The sequence below is a fragment of the Salvia splendens genome, chromosome 18, assembly GCF_004379255.2.
Source record: "Salvia splendens isolate huo1 chromosome 18, SspV2, whole genome shotgun sequence".
In the NCBI taxonomy this organism is placed as follows: domain Eukaryota; kingdom Viridiplantae; phylum Streptophyta; class Magnoliopsida; order Lamiales; family Lamiaceae; genus Salvia; species Salvia splendens.
In genome coordinates, this window is record NC_056049.1 from 18522018 (window position 1) to 18545092 (window position 23075).

At 37.0% G+C, this 23075-nt stretch overlaps 1 protein-coding gene across 1 annotated transcript; it reads right to left on the bottom strand.

Annotated features, from left to right (window-relative positions):
* Positions 1–8720: 8720 nt before the first annotated feature.
* LOC121776849 (protein FAR1-RELATED SEQUENCE 5-like) lies at positions 8721–10728 on the bottom strand. The gene is made up of 5 exons (XM_042174008.1): positions 10328–10728; positions 9785–10175; positions 9369–9589; positions 9042–9267; positions 8721–8945 (listed from the first exon to the last, which is right to left on the bottom strand). The coding sequence occupies exons 1-5, from the start codon at positions 10726–10728 to the stop codon at positions 8721–8723; spliced, it is 1464 nt and encodes a 487-aa protein (XP_042029942.1).
* Between the last annotated feature and the right edge of the window lie 12347 nt (positions 10729–23075).

The following is a 23075-nucleotide window of genomic DNA, read 5'->3' on the forward strand; positions in this document are numbered from 1 at the left end:
TTTTGAGGAGACCTTTCTTATCCACCGCTAACACAGTCATTGACGTCCGCCATCGGACAATTAATCTGGAGTTTAAAGGAGGGCGACTTACGGTCGGCATTAATGAAGCGGCAAAAAAGCCACAGGGCAGAGAGAGCATACAAACAGTAAACGCTATCAGCCCTCGGAAACAGGAGTATTCGAAAAAGGAATCCTTCGAAGAGCCATCCTCTGGTTACACTGAAGATGAACAACTGAAGAGAGAGGCAGCAGAATGGTTTGATACGACAGTGATTGGAGCAATGGATGATCAAGCCATTAGAAGGGCAATTATGGAATTTTGCCAGCCGTCACAACCAGCCGAGGCAAGAGAGATTACTCAACCAAGAAGGGTCGAGAGACCACCTGACCAAGCCGCTCCATTAAAAGGAATACTAAAGAAGGAATCCTCGTTTACAAGGCAACTACTTTCCGTATCAGCATCACCGATGGCTTTCAAGGACTTGTACAGCCAGACAGATCACAAAACAGTCAAACCACGATTGCAGAAACAGGAAGAACTACTCTTCCAACACCAACCCCAGCTAATGCCCAAGAAGCGAAGTTCAAACTGGTCGGAACCTCGAACAGTCATGGCAAGGCACACTCAAGTGGCAAAATTTCCGTACCCTATTAACCAGGAGGAGATCAGAGCCTTGTTAAAGTACGCTGGGGCCCGTGGAGGACTCATCAAGGATTTCGCCGGAAGAGCCCAGATCCTGACGAAGTTTCCCCAGGATGACGTAAAGTTTAAATTTTCTGATGTCTGCAAGGTTGCGTTCCCATTTCTGAAAGATCGATTGATGCATTATTTTATAATACACGGCCCTGACTGGAATCACTCCTTTGAGGTGATATGTGAGACTAGTAACTGTGCTTTGAGAGAAATATTAAGTCAGAAAATCCAGGGGAAAAGTTATGTTGTCCTCTGTGCATCAAAAACCTTGGGTCAGGCGCAAAGGAACTATGATGTGACCGAATAAGAGATGCTATCAGTAGTTTTTGCATTTGAGAAGTTCAGACAGCACCTACGAGGTTCCAAAGTGATGGTGTATACAAACCATGTGGTCATCAAATACCTATCGTCGAAGAGCAGATCAAACCCGCATTTGATCAGATGGTTACTCCTTCTACAGGAGTTTGAGTGAGAAGCAGTTGATAGGAGAAGATGTGAAAACATAGAGGCGAGTCACCTATGCCAAATTCTGCAAAAAGAAAATACGAAAGCCATTCCAGACAAGTTCCCTGAAAGGCACATGCATCTGATCAAGTCGAAGTCTGAAGGACAGCGGATCTGCCAGGAAAGAAGGATTGATCAAAGCAAACAGAGAAGCTGGGAGCAACTTGCGCCTAAAAGGGCAAAGTTCTCAGGAAGGACCAACAGTCTGGAGGAAAGCAAGTTACCCGGAAGGAACGGAATGGAGGCGTTTGTAGTGGACGTCATTTCACTACCAATGCCTAGCTCATGCCAGTAAACAGGTAGAAGGAGTGATCGGGTATTCATGGATAGTCTGCTTGATCAAGCGACAAATTCTAAATCTCTTAATAGGATCAAGTGACATTCCAAGGAGACCCGGTCAAATCCATGTTAGTGTAAATAGTTTTTTTTAAGTGTGTCAAGTTTCTTAGTTAATAAAAAAAATCGGAAGTGGAGGAAAGGAACTGATCAAGTGGAATTATGTGAGCTGCCATCGGGATTTAATGTTTCACGTTATCAGTGCAAATTGAATTTAATTGGTGGTGCAGTGATTGAGTTGATAAGAGCATGTGATGATAAGACGTGCGCAGATATTAGAGAGGTGTCAGGCGGCGCCGACTGTTGAAATGAAAGGACGACCTGGAGAGAGGAAGGAAGCGTATCTGAGAAGCTTGGCCATCTGGCATTCTGAAAAGGCGTGCCAGTACGCAAAAAGTCACAGAGATCTCAATAGGCAGGGATCTCAACAGTCGGAGTTTGAGTATAAAAGGGGGTTTTTCGAATATCACTTTCTATCAACTGCCTTCAGAACCCTTGTGCTATCCTCATCTAATTCTCTCCAAATTTAAGTCACCAACAAACATAATCAGAAAGAAATGCAGGGCAATCAACTCGAGACCTCCAATACCTCTTCATTTTCTTCAGGAGCCGGTCCCAACAGTAATAATCAGAGATCCTTTTCACCACCGAGTCCACGATTTACCAAAACACCATTATCGCCCCCTAGATTCATCGGCCCACTCCAATATATGGACCCGGCTGACATAGGGCATGTGGACTCTGTGCTTAGAAGTTTTCCCGTCGGCACTGACTCCATGGAGATTTACACCGCCCTAAAAGCTCGCCTAAGAATTTCTCGGTCTAAAGACCCTACTCCGCCACCACCAACAGAAGGGCTGCCTCGTCCCAGTGACCTCCTTCTACGACGAAAGGAGACAGAATTTAACCTCTCATCGACTATAGAGGAAGACTCCATCCCGAGAAGGACGCGTCACTAGACAATGAACCAGCTACTTCTTGAAGCCGAGGGTTCAAGGCAGCAAGCAAGACTGTGGAGAGCAACCAGGTGATAGCAGAGGAAGGGGAAGAAAATATCCTTCCTTCCCCTAGTACGGGCCACCATACCAACCAAGGTATGAGGCTTGCTAACGCTGCCAGCATGCTTCCGCCCCAAAGGAAAAAAAAAGAATAAAAAAATATACTAAGGAGGAGGAGCTCTGATAAACACGAAGCCTTAGAAGCAATAAGGAAGACCTGTGTAATGGAGGTGATAAGGAAGGCGCGCAACATTCCCCTGATTCAACAATCTAGAAGGCAGTAGTATCACTCTTAACCCCGTTTCTTTGTGTAAATTGTGTTTTTGACTCCGTTCTTACACTTAGTCCTGTGTCTGGACTAAGTGTGAGAAGTTTATGGAAGTTGTTCTCTGTTTTGCCTATATCTGTTTTATTTTTTGTGTGGTTATTAGCATGTTTTGATTGCTGGCACTGCCTCACACTTAGCCCAGTGTCTGGTCTAAGTGTGAGAAGTTCCCTTGATTGTTGTTATGCCATCGCCTGTGCCTAACTCTTCTTTCCACTGCATCCAGTCCCTCGAGGACGAGTTCATATGCAGTGGGGAGGGGGGACGGGTTAGTTACAATAAAATCATACATGCTAAAAATTTTTCTCAAAAATAACAAATTCCAGGTAGTAATAAATAGGCAATATGCATGAAATTGGATAAATGGAAGACTTGATTACTTTTTGGGAGAGTTAGAAAAAGGATTCAGTATGCTCACATGTAAAACTTGATTGCAAAAACTTGATCAATTTGAATGACGCAAGTATGAACGCTCAATTTCTAAACCAACTGTGAAACCTCTCTATATGTGAGTTATAAGCCAAAAGTAGAACACTTTCTACTATTTTTACAAAAGAAAAAAATTACGAGAGGCTGACTTTTAATATTGAGATGAAAATTGCACAAGTAGTAATGACTAAAGGCATTAGGACTTAACCATTTGAGCCGTGTTCATCTTTCGTTCCACAAACCCGCCTCATTAGTCAAGGCACCCCCTAGTATCCAATTCGAGCCTTAAAACCAAATTCAAAGTTTCATATCACATGAGGAAAGATGGTCAAAGAAATGAAGTTTGTCAAGGGAAACAAAAGGGGGATAGCAATAAGAATGGTCGGAATAAAGGGTAGCCGGGTTGATCAAGTTAGACAATCCGGTTGATCATATGAAAAGAATGAAAAGGTTTGAAAAAAAAGGGTAGGAAATAGTTGTAACCTGACCCAGGAAATCAAAAGTAAAAATAATAATAAGCCGAAGGTTATAAGGCTAAAGGTCGAAATCTGACCAAGAGGGAGCACCAATAAATAAATATCTCAATTCTAATCCAGCGAGTTTAGTCAAATCTTTGGCCTTTCGACTCATGTGATTTTTCTTTAAAAATTTTATATTTAAACTTAGAACCCCTAGGACCCTAACCTAACACGTTACTACCCTTGAGCCCCGTTACAACCCAAAACAAAGACCTTAAGGAACTCTCTTGTGTAGTCTGATTCAAAGTATTAAATTTGTGCAACACCGAGTGAACAGTCCTAACATCTCTGGTGAGAAATGAGTGACTGAGTGAATCCAACAGTGGTTTTTAAATTGAGCAATCTTGACAAGCTGACACCTTGATCAAGCAAAGGCGAAAGAGAAGAAACACAAGCTACTGACAAATGGATTGACCTCGACCTCGGGTATGATTGTTGGAAAATTATTCGGTCTAATGCAAACATGTGAATACGTGTTTTTATCTTAAAGTTTTGTTTTTCTTTTCGTTTTCCTTTACTAGTGAAATAAGTAAACCATGCCTGAAATCTGCCTTATCTTTTTCTTTTATTTTTCTTTATACTTGAGGACAAGTATGTTTTAAGTGTGAGTAGTAAGAAAAGGCTCATTTCATGCATCGGTTTAAGGGTGAAATACATGCTACTTGATCGGTTTATCGCGCAAAACAAGTGTTAAATGTGCAGAAATACCACTTAACCAAGGCAGCAAGGCCGAACTGATCAAGCAAGTACAAAAGGCGATAAAAGGCTAAGAATCGGGGGTTGATCAAGGGGGAGCGATCAAGCAGTTAGGTGGGGACCGCTGGCTTCTAGAAGAAGAACACGTGAGGAAATGAGCTGGATATAGCGCACCATTCTGTTATCAAGGACGACGTTCTAGAAGGGGACACGTGCTGGAATATGAGACGCAAGGACGGAGTTGAGTCACGAATCTGTTACTTAAAAGTGTCGTCATTCTAGAAGAACAGCACGTAGCAATCAATGAGTCGCTCACTCTCAGAATGAGCAAATATTCCCTGTCAAGATCGTTATCCAGCTGGCGGCCGAATCGAGCTTATAAATAGAGGGTGTGCCACCACAAGAAGACATCCGAGACTTTACTTTCCATCTAGTTTAGCTTAGCTTAGTTATTTAGCGTAATTCAGCTCTCTAGCTTAGTTTAGTTCAGCTCTCTAGCTTAGTTTAGTTCAGTTCTCTAGCTTAGTTAGATAGCTTAGTTTAAAGGGCGACCGAAAGGGAGCGCTGCAGAATACTCATTTCTGTTAGCGTTATCTTAAGTTTCCCACTGAGATTTTTCTCAGTTTTTACCGCTTTCTTAGATTCCAAAGTGGTAGCTTAGTTCAAATTTCACGTTGTACTCAGTTTTTAGTTTAATCAAAGTTATTTTCGCTTTTAATCCGCGCATTTACTTTTCTGTTATTACCTGCAATTCACTTGATCCAGTAGTTAAATTTCCATTGATCAAGCTAGCTAGTTTAATTCTGTCTAGATTAGAACCAGTAGTTAAAAACTCTAAAGTTAAAGCGTGGCAGCAGCCAACCCCCCTATTCACTACTCACACACTCGACACACCAACGTCTCTGTGGGATCGACCCTGAACTTGCCGCTTTACTGTTAAAGCTGTGCAAAATTGAGAGTTATAAATTACTTTGGCAAGGCGGAAAGGGCAAGAGCTAGATTGCATTAATTAAGTGGCAACGACATTTGCTAACTGATCCAATCGGTTCGGTTATCATTCCATATAACTTGATCCTCATTCTATTCGTGTTTTCGACCTCTTTCCAAGTCCTTCCAATCCACAATGACGAAAAGAGGCCGACCTTTCAAAAGCCAACCAACACAGGATGCAGGAGAGCAATCTATTGCGTTTGCCTTTAGAATTCATGTAGTAGTTGTACATTATTGTAAGCAGTGGTGTGCTTTATGTATTTGGTTTAAGCTACATCAATCAGTGTAACAGAAAGCTTGTTAATGGGTAAATGTTATATTCATTTGTGCATTATTTGATGGCAGTTGTACATTATATACCAAGTAGTGTGCATTACATAATGTAAATACGATACATTATTGATACCTTTAATTATAAACATGTTCTGATGTCGTATTTTGGACAGCAGCCAAGCACGCTAGGTTGGACATTGATGAAGCGGTTGATGATGTCATTCCTATTGCGATAGCGCAAAAGTTCCGGGAGAGATTGGCTGAGCAAGAGGCAGAGACGAGTACAGCTCGTGAAGAGGCAGAGCCGAGGAAACCGAGAGGCAAGAAAGTCGACCATCTCTACTGTCGACGGACCCCAACCGAGTTCTTGAACTGTTTAAAAAGCCTAACTCCACGGTAAAAGGAAGTCGTTCGTGAACTGGGTTTTGGAGCTATCATCCATTTCAACATAAAGGAGATTCTTGGATACCTAGCCTATTGGGTTCTCACGACATTTAATCTAGCTCGGTGCCAGATTCCATTGTCTGGGGGTGAGAGCCTAACCCTAGATGAGAAGCACGTACATCTGACGTTAGGCTTTCCGAGAGGTCCGACACCCATTTCACGCCCAACCAGCAAACAAAGCAACTTCGAGTTTAACGACTATGTTGCAGTACGGTGTAATAAGGGGCAGTTCAAAATGACCCCTGGAGACATTGCTAAGTTGATGATGCAGGACGTTGATGGGGGACCAGATTTCAAGAAACTCTTCATGTTCATGCTGGAAAATACCGTTATAGAAACTCCTGCCGACGGCAATTGCAAGCCAAAGATTTTGCATTTCATCGACAATGTTGATGAGATTCCAAACATGAATTGGTGTGGGTACCTGTTATCCGTTCTTGAGGTCACATATCCCAGTTGAGCAAAAGGCCTAATTGCGTCTTTCACCAGGCCTATCCACTTCTTATTGGTGAGTGAAATAAAAACTGCATTATATGCCAATTTACATACATTACTGACATGATACAATATGCAATAGTGAATTAGCTGTAACAAATGCATTATATGTATGGATTGGTACATTATTGCACCTTATTTGCTTCATTATATAGTTTTGTCAATCTTGTTGCATCTATAATGTATGCATTACATGGACTTGTTGGTACATTACTGAATTGCATGGAAAATGTAATAGTTTTGGTACATTATTGATATGTTTCCTTGAATCATCTGTTAAGTTTCAGTTGCAATAATCATTACTGTTGTTGATCTCTTGCATTATACCCCTATTACACATGCATTATATACATATCTAGGTACATTATTGAACTGTTACATTATGTGGTTATTGTCAGTGTGCGTATGTGGACCGCGTGCCCAGCTATTATAGATACTTGGAGCTCGTACCTGAATAACATGGTAGTGCTCAAGGCACCAGAGACTGTTTCTAAGCTGTTTTTCTCAACAAATCCATGCGTGAGTGAAAAATGTTATAATGCCATTTACAAATTACTGTTGTAATTACAAATAATTAACAAGTTAGTCAAATAAACTGTAGAAACACACCGTGGTCGACACACATCCTGAATGGACAGAACAACGGCAGTTCGAGTCGTTCTGGACTCTACTATTAGAAGAAGCGCTTGGAACGAGTAGCTTTCAATGGGAGAAATATGACATGGTGAGTGATAGTATAATAATGTATCTGATAGTCATTAATAATGTACACAATATTGTGTCATGTAATGTACCTTTCATTGTGCAGTTCTTCTTCCCAATTTGGGATACGAGCCAACAGTACGTGGTCTGTTTCAATCTGCCTGATGGTAAAATGAACATCATCGACCATAGTTTGGCTGAATCCCACGGCTCCTTCAGCGCAAAGTATGGGAAGACACCTTCCATTCTGGTACGTAATGTGGGTCTTCAGTTACGTTGCATTATATTCAACAAAATGTATAGTATTTTGAGTTCTTAAACCTTTTTATTTATTTGATGTAGAAAAAGTTCTTGGCAGATGCATTTACGAAGTGCAAGGTTCCAAAAATGGCAGCTCAGGTACGAAAATATAGTACACATGTCGTGACAATGCCCTTGAGGAACAACATCTGCACCATGGAAACGGGGGTCTATGTCATGCGGCATATGGAGACCTACTATGGCGAGAGGGAGAAAGAATGGGAGTGCGGATTCAACGCTAAGGGGACAAAGAGCTTGAAAATGCTCCGAATAAAATTTGCAAAGACTCTCCTTACTTGTGCACATAACTCCAGATGTGGCATCAACTAAAGTCAAGCCACCAGGCATTGGAGAGAGAGGCCGCCAAAGTTCAACTTAGATAAGTGGGTCGACAATTATGGGCTGGAGTGATCATATGGATGATGATTGGATACACTATTTATATTAGTTTGAACTCTATGTTTTTTTGATAACTCATGTTGGAAGGGAAAACAACAGACTTGTGGCTTGGTATGTTTTGAACAATATCTAGTGTGCTGAACTTCTTGCAAACATAATCATATTTTGGTATTAGTGTATGATGTCATTAAATCAAAACATATAATGGATGTAAATTACCGAATAATGTCACGTTACTGCTTAATAATGTAAAATAGGAATAAAATAATGTAAAGCTCATTAACTGAATTTAAATAATAATGTACAACAAACTGAACAGATATTGCATATAGAGTTATGCGATCATAGACTCTCAAAATATCATGGATGTAATTAATCAAATAATGTACAGAATGTGCTTATTAATGAATTGTACTGGAATAATTGTGTACAATACGTAAGTGCTTGTGAACAATAATGTACAACTTCATGAATAATGTACGTTAACAGATTAATAATGCAATATTATTATGTATAAAATGTTGACAGTGGTAATACTAATAAGACTAAGACAACGAATTGAATCATAAGACTAATCCGAAAAACAAAACCAATAATGTTGTGAGGTGCAAAATACATCAACTTTTCCTCTTGGCCTTCCGCACCTCTTTCTCCATCGCCATCTCTTTAAGCATTGGACAATTTCTAGAGTCGTGATGGCCCATCTCATCGCATGCCTTACACCGTCTAAGAGGTCTAGTAGCCTCCTTTATAGCCTTTTCTCTCTTGGAAATTAGACGGCTCGGGGAGCTGCTAGTGTGGCCCTTGGTCTTGACAACATCCGGAGGATGGACCTCAACTACCTAAGGCCTTACCATTCCATAAAACTCTTCAATCATTCGCCTCTTTTCCGAGGCGGACGTTGTAGGAGTTCCAACTTGAAGAGAATTACCAAGTACTTCCACACCACCTACGAATGCACGAAGCACATCAATGTCCGTCTCAAATCGTCGAAGAAAACCATAGAAGATCGAAATCTCTTGATTTGAAACAGTTTGACTATCGTCAACGATGGACCTGGTAGGTAGGGCGTCATCAAACTGCCCATGTACAACCTTGGCTAACGGAGTTTTCATCCATCTGCTTTCGCAGTATTTATCAGGAATTTTTTTCACTCCATTGTTCCTGAACAAAAAAAAGATATGGCTGCACAAATATCTCTGCCTATCGAAAGTTTGCATTTGCACGAGTATGAGTCATCAGTCTTATCGTGCCTCACAAAATACGAATTGCGATTGTTGTCCCCAAGCTTGTTGGTGTTAACCATATCTGTAGATGAAAAACCAAGCACGCAGCATCTGTCATTACCCTCAACAATTTCTTCTTGTATTTTCTTGAACATATTATTAGTGTACAGCGTCGAAATATGTTTCTCGAATGGCAAAGCAGTGGCCAATATGGGCAGGGCAGTTGCATCGTGGTAGTCCAACTTTGTTCTACTGTTCCGCTGAAATTCAATGGCATTGTTGAAATTCAAGTAGAATTCGGCAATGTTAGCTCGGGGTTTCAAAATTTATTTGTAGAAGCTGTTCTCCGATTCGAATATGGACGTAGTCCTAATCATCGAACCCAGTGGAAAATCTCTGAAGTACGCTGATATCCATAATTGCCTATAGTCGTACAATGTGTTGAACCAATCAACGTCTTCCAGCCCATGACGTTCCACCACTCCATTCCACTCATCTTCGAATTCGTCGGGTTCAAGGAGGTCCGACCAAACGCAGGGATTGAATTCCTTCTTGAAATCTTCGTCCCTCAGCAACCTGTTTGGAATCTTGGTGGCCAACTTATGCATTATATGCCACATACACAATCGGTGTCGAGTCCCAACAAGAACCTCTTCAATAGTTGATCTCATGCCCAAGTCTTGATTTATTACAATAATTTTGGGTGCTACACCCATGCATTCAACGAAATGTTTGAACAACCAAGCAAATGCCCATGTTTTATCGTTGCACACCAATCCGGCGGCGAAGGTTACAGGTCTTCCATGATTGTCCTTTCCCATGAAAGGTGTGAAGATTATACAATACCTGCGTATCATAGAGTAATGCATCATTAGCATCATTACCTACGAATAATGCATCATTAGCTATGAATAATGTATAGGACAAGCGTTGTAATGCATAGAGTAATGTACAATACATGCGTTGTAATGTACAATATAGTTCCTTTTAACGTATACCTGTTTTTGTTGTAAGTGGAGTCAAACGCCACAATATCACCAAACATATGGTAATTCCTCTTCATCAAACCGTCGCACCAAAATAGAGCAACCAACTGGTTAGTGGCATTAACTTCGTAGTGATATGTGAACGCCTCAGACATTTCCTTCTTCTTAGCCATATCATCCAACACCATGTGCACGTCGAACCCATGTGCGTATGCTTTGATGTCTCGAGAAGCGTTCCTGATATCCCCGACAGTGCAACCGACAAGTTCAAACCCACCGAGAATTTCCTTCAACACCTTAAAGGTAAGTGTGGGGCATATATTAGCCTTAGAACAGTCAAGAATGAATTTGTAATGTACATCATCCAACTTTCGATTAAGTGCCATAAAATGTTGATGCTCTGACTCAACCATATAATGGTTATGAACCTCGTTGAACTCCTGAATAATATAACCTGGAAGTCCTCCTTTGGAGAAGAACTTGAACGATATACTCACTTACAACCACAATGCTTGGATAACCGTCTCCGTTTCACAGAAAAACCAGAACGTGCATTCAATTGGTCACCCTCGTTCGACTTCTTGCTGCCTTCCCTATTGCATACAACATAATATCAAGTAGTAACACTGTCCGTCTTCCTCATTCCTTATTTGCACGTATCAAAACCAACAACGCGAGCATATACATCATAAAATGCAAAAGTGAAATCTAGTGATTGGAACTTCTGACCAACGACGGGCTTTAATTCTAGAGAACATTCAGGTACAACCACCACTGTATAAAGTCACAAAAAAACGGTTCAGCAAACATATACATTACAGATCATAAATCGTCCATTACTGACTCAATAAAAACCATTACACAGTAATATATGTACATTACATTTATCAGTTTTGGTGACAGTTTTGTTACTTACTACATACTACACCCTAGCCCTAAGGATTGCTAAACCCTTGGAGAATAAATGAAACGTGCGCCAAATGATAAAAAACTACCAATCTTATATTACTTACTCAAGGAATTGTGTAACACAACCAAACTAAAACTAAAACACTGTATACAATCATAACAAAAACATATCAGGAAAAGTATACATTACAGTACATACATCGTACATTACTGATTAGATATAATACATTATACTTAATTATTTGTACATTATATTTATCGGTTAATACTACCCCCTAGCCGAGATGATAACTAAACCCTAGAGGAATGACTGAAACTCGTGCACTTTGACGACGGTAGTGTTACTTACTTCATACTACACCCTAGCCCAACGATTGCTAAACCCTTAGGGAAAGGATTTAAGTTGCGGCAAAAAATCAAAAACTATAGCCCTACATCAAGATTAAGCCTACGGTATTCTAACTCGATTACATGTATTGTGTTCTAAAACTTCTAGTAAACCCTACTGGAATTGTACATTAATAACCGAACATAAAAAATAGACAGTTCATGAAATTAGGTAATACAACAAAACAATACCAGATTCTACAACGATTGATCACTCCAACTAATTGGTATTTCCGTTATCACTTCGGGTTAATAATCAATGAAGGAAAAAAATTAATTACCTTCTTCCATTAAACACAATATCAATGACTGAGTGCTCCCACTAATCGGTATTTTTTGAGAACAAATAAAAACCGTGTGTTCTTCGATTTAGAAAAACAGACAACAATTTAGGAATGAGAATTTCTTCACTGGAGAAGTCATGGAGAAATTTTTGACAGAGAAGAAAGATTGAAGCGTGTAATCGTGAAAAATAACCGATGTGATCTTTGATAGAGATAATCAAGGCAATTGGCATAACAAACTAATTTGTGTATACCCAATTTGACCTTTTCGAATTATTAAAATATTTTAATTAAATACATGTGGCATGATTTTGGGCCATCAGATCTTAAGATTGTGGGGCTGAGATTTAGGGAGAAGGTTGAACAAAAAATAGAAAAAGGATATGAATACATCCATATATATATATATATATATAGGGGAGTGTTATTCTCCTATTCATCCCTTAGATCATTTATTCTTCTTAATATTGGCCGTTAGATCTCATTCATCAACGGTCCAGATGATCTGCATTATTACACTATAATGGTGCATTATTAGTCGGCGTGCATTATTCAACTGAAAATCTGCATTATTACACTATAATGGTGCATTATTAGTCGGTGTGCATTATTCAACTGAAAATCTGCATTATTAAATTACACGTGGCACCAATCTAACCGTTGGATGACAAAATCGTGGGGCTGAGATTAAAAAGAACAAAGAACAAAAGATATAAAAAGGAAATGAATACATCCCTATATATATATATATATATATATATATATATATATATATATATGTGTGTGTGTGTGTGTGTGTGTGTGTGTGTGTGTGTGTGTGTGTGTGGGGTCCATAAGTGAAATCCTGTCAAAAATCAAAGCAAATCTCAACCCTTTGATCCTTAGATTGGATGGCTATGATAATAATATCCGAGCTACATTATTACACTAAAAGTATTACTGTCACAACCGCCCTTACTAAGGATAGTAAAGACGGGGAAATCGTGACTAAGGAAGGGACTAAGGAGCGGGGAAGAAGAAGGGGAAAACAATGAAAGACAACATCTTAAACAAAGCTTCAAAAGAAAAGTTTTAATCGATTAAACAATTAAGCAGCGGGTTAATATCTCAAGGTAATTAATGTCATAAAGTAGTGTAGAGCAAAACGAAAGACTTTATCAAGAACGATTCGAAACAAGGCAGCGGAATAAAGGTGTCTAGAGAGTCATAGGGAGACGCTTATGTATGAAGACACGACGCATACGGAATTTCTTAAGGCTCGACTCAACATCCGCCGCAACATCACCGCTCAACCTGCACATAAAGAAAATATATGCAGGGCTGAGTACTTGACATACTCAGTGGATACACGCCAAAATATTTGATAAAAGTTATGTCATCCATACCATAGTGAGCTCGAGTTTTAACATTTTAGAAAAGAATATCACCGAGTATCACAAAACATTTTCGCAGACTGGCCAGTCAAAACAATCTCCCCACTTTCTCCACAATCAATCAATCACATCCTCTTACCATAGTGCGACGAAAGTGTGGCCACACTATACGCCCACGAGACCGACCGACTAGCAAGGACGACTCCCGATCCCACCTGTGTACACAGCCTGATAGGGTTTGCGGCCCTACTCAGACACGAATTCGTTTCACACATAGCCCTATAGCCTAACGGAGCAAGCTCAAACGAACTAGGCATCAGGCAACAATCTCAACATCAAACAATCATAGCCCTATAGCCTAACGGAGCAAGCTCAAACGAACTAGGCATCAGGCAACAATCTCAACACCAAAAACAATCATGGCATGACATAACACTTTAAACCACGCTTATATCTCCAATATCATAATTTTGAAACGTAAAAGAGTTTTAGTAAAGAAAGCCCACCTCGATTGCTTACAAACACGGTTCACAACTTTATTGAAATCCTTGCTCTTCGTACACATGTACGCACAACAACTCTTATCAACATCATAACCACATAATACAACACAATCAGTTTTCTATCAGCACATTACTCATGCATGCCCTATCGTTCCTTTCATCATTTTCTCATATTGCCCATCCCAACGTTCACCATCATAAACGATACGAACCATTTGGCATACATCAACGTACAACACATAATCACATCATAGGATAAGTTCTTACTCACACATGTATCATGTATTTCATTCAAAACTTGCCAACATTCACCATCCCAACGTTCCTTTCGTTCCTTTCATCATTTTCTCATATTGCCCATCCCAACGTTCACCATCATAAACGATACGAACCATTAGGCATACATCAATGTACAACGCATAATCACATCATAGGATAAGTTCTTACTCACACATGTATCATGTATTTCATTCAAAACTTGCCAACAAGACTATTTCAATCAAGCATGAGTCTGGCAGAATAGCGCAGTCGTTTTGTAAAAATTATTAAAAATCCATCCGATATCATTTGAAGCTAAAATTTGGTCACCACATAGTAGACACATCAAGGTTCATCCAATTAAAATCCACACCAAAATCACATCTTTAGGTAGGTAAAAAATAAAAACGAAACTCACTAGACGAGGATACAAATTCTGACAGGACTGCGCAGTTCAATTGAAAAATTCGTTAAAAATCCATATTTCGTCAAAAGAGGCTGAAATTTTGACACAAGACAGAAGACACGTAAAATTGCACTCAGTGAAAAAATCGTGCCAAAATAAGATCGTTTGGTCAGCCAAACACTCGGCGGAACCTACTGTCCGAACACCACAGTTTTCATGCTCAACATTTACAAACTAGGGTTTGTCTATCATTCATCCACACATACATATTCATGCTTTCAACACATATTCCCTCTTCAAAAAACGACATCACAACCATGTTCTCCTATTTACACATAGCATTCACCAATGAATCATCCACAAACTCACACACACACATACATACACGCACATACACATACTTTCTCATGCAAACATCCTTTCCAACCGTTTAATTTTTAGATCTACGATTTCTACACTCACTATATGCATGAGGGGATAAAGAAACATGGATTCAATGGTAAGAAGGAGAAAGATGAATCAAAGTATACATTTCTCTTGAAAAACAATCGGTAGGAATGACGAATGATACGATTCTTCGATGAATCTTGAATTTCCAACTCTACAATGATGCAAGAACAAGGAATTGGTGAAGGATTGGTGGAGAAGGAGAGTAAGAGAGAGACGTGTGGTATGGAGAGAAGAGGGAGGCAAAAATATGAGGGCTAGGGTTAGGGTTCTTTTAATTTATAGTCTAGGATAAATCCCACAATAAATCAATTAAAATTGTGGAAGAATAAAATAGAGGTCAATGAATAAATCTCACCATTAAAAGGAAAATAGGCGCGTAGTATGTGGGGGAGTAATTTTCGAAAATTGCTATTTAATTAGCATAGATATTTATTTGGTATTTACTTGGAGAGAAAGATACTCACAAAATAGGTAAAAAGATATTGTGTATCTCATAAATAAGGTAACAAAATAATTGAAGCATCTCCAAGTGGGGAAATAAAAAGGGGCGTGTATAATGGGAAAAATCAAGGAAAAATACTTAATCCTCAAATCAAATATGAATAGGATTTAAATTTGGTAATTTCTTGTAGGAAAAGACTCCCACAAAATAGGTAACAAATAAATTAATCCCACAAGTAATTGAAAGGCATATGGGCGAAAATTATGAGGTTTTAGGGAAAGAAAGAATCAAATCCTAATTAACATAGGATATGGAGAGATTTGGCAAGATATGGTAAGATTTAATTGGACTTTAATTCAAGGAAAGAGATAGACAAGATACCAATTAAATCTACAAAAATAATTCTCTCTCCTATTAATAGGAGATTTCAAAAATCTCAAGGGATGGCCAATGGGTCGAAAATCATGTAGAATAGCATTGGTATAATTTGATTTGGATTTAATTTGGATAAATATCCCAAAGCAATTAATTAAATCCAAGAAAGAAAGTATTATTTCCAATTAATAGGAGGGCCGAAAATTTCAAATAAAATGGCTAGAATGATTATGCATTATCCCATTTAAGTTAATTCACACATTGGAAGCTTAATCACATTAACTCACATAACTCACAACAACTAATTTCACATAATTAACTCAAACACATAGAGACTCAATTTCCACAAAAGAAATTTTCATTCAACATCCACATTAATTAAAATAAAATAAGCCATCAAATAAAAATAATAAAAAAAAAGTCGCAATTTTTCGGGGTGCTACAATTACATTATTAGCCGAGCTACATTATTAGACTACACAATCTACATTATTAGATGACACGTGACATTAATCTAACGGTTACATCACAAGATCCAATGACTGTGATTTGCTTTGATTTTTGACATAATTTCAGTTGTGGATATGAACACTCCCATATATATATATATATAGGGTTGAGTTAGTGTGCTAACTAATTTACAGTAATAACTAATAACTTTCAATATTGTGTATTAAAATTATCAACACAAAGACATAATTATATCAATACAACATGTAAATTTAAATATCAACACAAAGACATAATTTATCAACACAAGAAAGATTGATAAATTTATGTCTTTGTGTTGATATTTTTCACATACAAAATTGATATTTAGTTATAGTTATTACTATAAAAAATTAGTATTTGATCACACACACACACACACATATATATATATATATACATATATATATATATATGGATGTATTAACTATATAATGCACAATATGTGAACTGCAATGCATACGAATAAGATGTACCATGTTATGATGTTTGACACACGTTTCTTGTTTCCCCTAAGGGTTTAATAAGCTTAGGGGCTAGGGTATAGTACGTAGACCCTAAGCTTATTAAACCCTTAGGGGAAACAAGAAACGTGTGTCAAACATCATAACACAGCACATCTTGTTAGTATGCATTGCAGTTCACAAATTGTGCATTATATAGTCAATTATATCCATTACTCGTTACCATGTAAAGATTACATACGTGTCTACGTACTATACCCTAGCCCCTAAGCTTATTAAACCCTTAGGGGAAACAAGAAACGTGTGTCCAAACATCATAACATGGTACATCTTATTCGTATGCATTGCAGTTCACATATTGTGCATTATATAGTCAATTAAATGCATTACTCGTGACCATGTGGTGCATTATTCGCAGATACCAAAATGTGGCAGTTACTTTTCCGTCAAATGTCAATAATAACCCTGTAATGCATACAAACACCTTCTATAATGCAACACGGAACCAGTTTTATAGAATCAATCTGATCCGTTGATGCCTTAGATCTAACGCGTAATATTAAGAAGGAAAAAGGATCTAAGATGTGAAAAGGAGAATAACGTTCCCCTATATATATATATATATATATAGGGAGATGATCAAAGTATAACTAATTTTAAGTGTATAACTAGAGAACAAATCTCAGCCACACATTATCTTAATCCAATGATTAAAATAAGTAAACATTTTTAGTTAAAAAACTGCATGAGGGTATTTTAGGAAATCAACTTTATTCTCATATTTTCACATACACACACCATTCACCCTCACACACAAACACACTCTCTCCTTCTCTCACGAAAGAGGATCACTAATTCCCCTCAATTTCGACGTTTCTTCACATTATATTTAGGCGTGTAGGAGAATCGATCTAAGGATTATAAGATCTATACTAAATCGATTGATATTTGTTCAGATGTTTTTTATACTAAATCATCTCGCGAACAAGCGGACAGCATCATCTGAGCAGTGTATGCAGCTGAAATCAATCGTCGGCGTGCCCAAATATCGCCTCTTTTCAACATCGAGATCACGGGAAGCTGCGGATTTGGCTGAAAATCCTCTATGAAGACGCTGGATTGATGAATCGATGATCTTTGGCATCATATCTTCTTCTATCTACGGAAATGAGCAGTGCTGCAGATCTTTTAATTCTGCTCATGTTTCAACTTCTTATTCCATGTCATTCGCCTAATTTTATTCAATCAGATTTCATGTTCTAATTTTGCGAATGGATTCATGAATTTAGATTCTATAGATTTAGCTTTGCAGTTGTGCAGTGGAAGAAGGATTTAGTTCACTGAGATGGAAATGTCCACTCCGCCGCCGCCGCAACGCCCGCGGAATCACTCTCGTCGCTCAACAACTGCGACGAAGATTGGTTTTAATCGCTGGGGACTGGGCAATACGATCGATGTTGAGGCTTGACATGAGGTCCCATGAATTGATGCTCTCTTATCGAGCATCAAATTTGCCGATATGTTATTCAAGAGAAATGTTATAGGAATGTTATAGGATTGATTTGATTGGGGAAATAGATGGTGATTGTTTATATTTCAGCTCTATTCTTTTCACTCCAAGTTTTCTTTCACTCAAAAGAAATTTGTGTATGGAGAATACAAAATCAGTGATATTTTCTTATAGTGATCTATTTTGTTAACATCAGTGAGGTAAATACATGGTTAGAGTGATGTGTTCCACGGTTAGAGTGAAGTGTATGTGATATTTTCTTATAGTGATCTATTTTGTTAACATCAGTGAAGTAAGTACTTGCTTAGAGTGATGTGTGGAAGAGAGACTAATTGTGGAGTGGATGATGAGATGATTTTGTGGTGTGATCCAAATTAAAGCAGTGGGAGCATGTTTGTGTATAGTTTTCGATTGGGTAATAGGTAATTGTCTACTTCACTGATGTTAACAAAATACATTACTATAACAAAAAATCAAAGAAACATCACTCTGACCCTAAAACACATCACTGTAACTATGTTTTTACTTCACTGGTGTTAACAAAATACATCACTATAGCAAAAAATCAAAGAAACATCACTATAACCATGTTTTTACTTCACTGATATTAACAAAATACATCACTATAGCAAAATATCAAAGATAGATCACTCTAACCCTGGAACACATCACTATAACCATGTATTTACTTCACCGATGTTAACAAAATACATCACTATAGCAAAAAAATCAAAGAAACATCACTCTAACCCTGGAACACATCACTATAACCATGTATTTACTTCACTGATGTTAATAAAATACATCAATATATCAAAAAATCAAAGAAACATCACTCTAACCCTGGAACACATCACTATAACCATGTTTTTACTTCACTGATGTTAACAAAATACATCACTATAACAAAATACATCTCTAATTCTCTGCCACATGACTTTATTTTCTCCGCTAATCTCCTCAACCCGTTTGCAATTCCCTCAATTTAACGCACAACCTCCTCTCTCTCTCTCTCTAGCTACATCTGTTTTGCACCAAAAAGAATTTGATCGATCGAATCTATCCACCCACCGCTTTCCACCACCATTCAATCCCATTACCTTTTCCAATTAAAATTCTATGCGAGTTTCCATTAATGTTTTCCAATTAAAACCTCTTCTCTCCAACTATGTTCAGCTCAGACGCTATTTCCAGAGACTTCCTCCACTCCAATCCCTCTCACACCACCAATTTCAAGCATGACATTGATTTCTTCACCAATCATGATCAACATCAACACCAGCAGCAGCAGAGCTCCGGATTAGCTCGATACCGGTCGGCGCCGAGCTCCTTCCTCGTGGCGCTTCTCGATTTCAACACCGATAATAACAGCAGCAGCGGCGATGAATCGGACGCTTTCTTCTCCGAACTCATGGAAGCGCTGCCGCGCGATCTCAACCACAAGAGTAGTATGAAGCGGGAAGATGAGGGAATTTGCAGAAGAGATCGAGCTTAACTTTCAATTGAGATAAAAATTTACGTAACCTAATTTTTCTGTGCAATGACCATTATACCCTCGCCTTGTTATTGTGAAGTAAATTTGTGATAGATGGAACTAATTTCTCCTTTAAGTTCGAAAATCACATGTATTAATACTAGCCCTTGATTCTCTTGATCTTGTGGCTGTGATTTGTTCTCTAGTTATGTGCTTAATGGGCACTTACCCTATATCACTACTATATATATATATATATAGTAGTGATATATATATATAGAGTCGTGATCATATGCTAACCCCTAAATATCGTAATAACCCTATAACCAAATCTGGACCACACATATTTCTAATCATGCGGTTGAGATTCAAACTTAGATTTACTTCATAAAAAAAAAGCGCGGGGGTAAAACTGTCATTTCCCTCATTTAATTTCTGAATTTCGCCAAATATCACGTAAAATGATAAAATGATAAAATGATATGTTTATTGCATAGAATGATAGTTTTGCCGGATAGAATGATACTCTGAGTTGATAAAATGATACTTTTGACTGAATGATAAAATGATAGGTTTATTGCATAGAATGATAGTTTTGCCGGATAGAATGATACTCTGAGTTGATAAAATGATACTTTTGACTGACTGATAAAATGATAGGTTTATTGCATAGAATGATAGTTTTGCCGGATAGAATGATACTCTGAGTTGATAAAATGATACTTTTGACTGACTGATAAAATGATAAAATGATATATGTTAGGTTTATTGCATAGAATGATAGTTTTTCCGGATAGAATGATACTCTGAGTTGATAAAATGATACTTTTAGCTTATAAATGTTAGGTTTACTGCATAAAATGATAGTTTTGCCGGATAGAATGATACTTTCAGCCGATAGAATGATAGTTTTGCCAGGTAGAATGATACTTTCAGCCGATAGAATGATAGGTATTTTTGGTGTATAAAATGACATTTTTGTTTAATAATATGACATTTTTGTTTAATAAAATGATACTTTTACCTGATAAAATGATAATCTAAGCGGATAAAATGACAGTAACCTTATAAAAATGATACTCTGAGTTGATAAAATGATATGTTTACTGCTTTGTAGGTTTGTATATTATGTATTGTGCCGATTATATTAGGTTTATTGCATAGAATGATAGTTTTGCCGGATAGAATGATACTCTGAGTTGATAAAATGATACTTTTGACTGACTGATAAAATGATAAAATGATATATGTTAGGTTTAGTGCATAGAATGATAGTTTTGCCGGATAGAATGATACTCTGAGTTGATAAAATGATACTTTTGACTGACTGATAAAATGATAGGTTTATTGCATAGAATGATAGTTTTGCCAGATAGAATGATACTCTGAGTTGATAAAATGATACTTTTGACTGACTGATAAAATGATAAAATGATATATGTTAGGTTTATTGCATAGAATGATAGTTTTGCCGGATAGAATGATACTCTGAGTTGATAAAATGATATATGTTAGGTTTATTGCATAGAATGATAGTTTTGCCGGATAGAATGATACTCTGAGTTGATAAAATTATACTTTTGACTGACTGATAAAATGATAAAATTAGCGAAATTTAGAAATTAAATGAGCGGAATTTGGATACGTAAATTTTATCATGAGCAAAATGACATATTTACCCCGCGCTTTTTTTTATGAAGTAAATCTAAGTTTGAATCTAGACCACGTGATTTTAAAAATGTGTGGTCCAGATTTAGTTATAGGGTTATTACGGAAATTTGGGTTATCATTATAATGCACCCCTATATATATATATACATATATATAAAATGTTCCGGTTGAGAGTTGAGACATGTAAAAATGTAACTATTTCTTTTTAATTATTTATTGACAAAAATAGTTTCATCAATAATCAAAATAATATGATAGAGAGATATTGTGACACTTATGTGTCAAAAATAATTTGTGATAGCCTAAATGTAGCGAAATTTAGTTACATGAATAGATGTCATAAACTTTATTTCCATTTCTAAAAATAACAACATTTACTTGTATTTTTATGTGTCACAAAAGAGTATAAATGCATGTGTGATTGTAGCAAAATTTTGCTACAAAATGTAGCATCATCTCTCACCTCTCATATTTATATTGCAATAAGCAATCCACGTAAAAGAAAAATCAAACATATGATAGACTTTGACTCTAAAGACAACTATGAAATTTGAACTTTATGAGTTATTATCCCCTCCACCACTAATCTATTATCCATAAAAGAATTAGTCTTACATATTAATTGCGCTTGTTGCTAGCTAGTAATACAAGAAATTAGATTAGAATACTAATTGAATTACTAGAAGAAAGGAAATGCTAAATTTTGTGAATGGTAGGACATATAATATTTCAATAGCAACATTTATATATCAAAAGAAATGGCAACAAAAGAGGCCACGACTTGTTCTCTGGCAGTACCACGAAAACTCTAGATTAAGTTGATTAATTATACGAAATGGGTCTATTAATTGACATATTTGTCGGAATCATATTAATGAAGTTCAGAAAATTCTTTGGGAATCATGTTATGTAATTAAATACCTTTTTTTCCTCTAGTAGTTAATTTGTCAACATAAGATTCTTGTTCAAACTTTCGGAATTTTATTTTTTGCGAATTTTGTATTCTTGTGGAGGAGACGTGGAACTATATATCATTCACATTTCACCACAAAAAGTTAAGGTAGCTGAGTATATTATATTATAATAAGAAATTAAATATATTAATTTCTAAATTATGTACTTGGTCTGTGTCACAAATTAACGGTACATAAAAATTTATAATCATTTATAATATTAACCCTATCATTAATTTTAAATATTGCATTTACTTTTTTCTCATATTAATTTTAATACTTTCTCTATAATATTATTTTCTTTTATTTTCTGAATTACTAATTTGGCTTAATTATACTTGCCAAGTATGATTGTGGTTGCAATTGGAAGAAATATAGACATTTTCAATATTTTTATTTTGTAATAAAATTATAGAATATGGTTTCGTCATTTTCACCTCACAAAATTGATTAAATAATTAAGATGGCATGAAAATTTATCTTACCAACTCGTATTATTTGTTTAGTAATTTATAAAAGATGTATAAAACCTAATATCGAATTAAATTCATGTATTCCAAAAATATTTATTTATACTAATAATAGGTATGATAGGCACAAGTCTTCCCACGTCCGCCTATGTTATATTATTGGCCAATAGAGTGAGAGGTAGTGCCAATAATTTTCTAATCAGTCAATTTTATACATTTGGATATTTTGTTTGCGGTTGGCTCATTAAAAACGTGGTAGCTTTGCATCCAAGGAGATCTAACTACTGTGAATTTCTGATTCAATACATTAATTTGAGACCGAAATAATTTGGGGTATTTTTT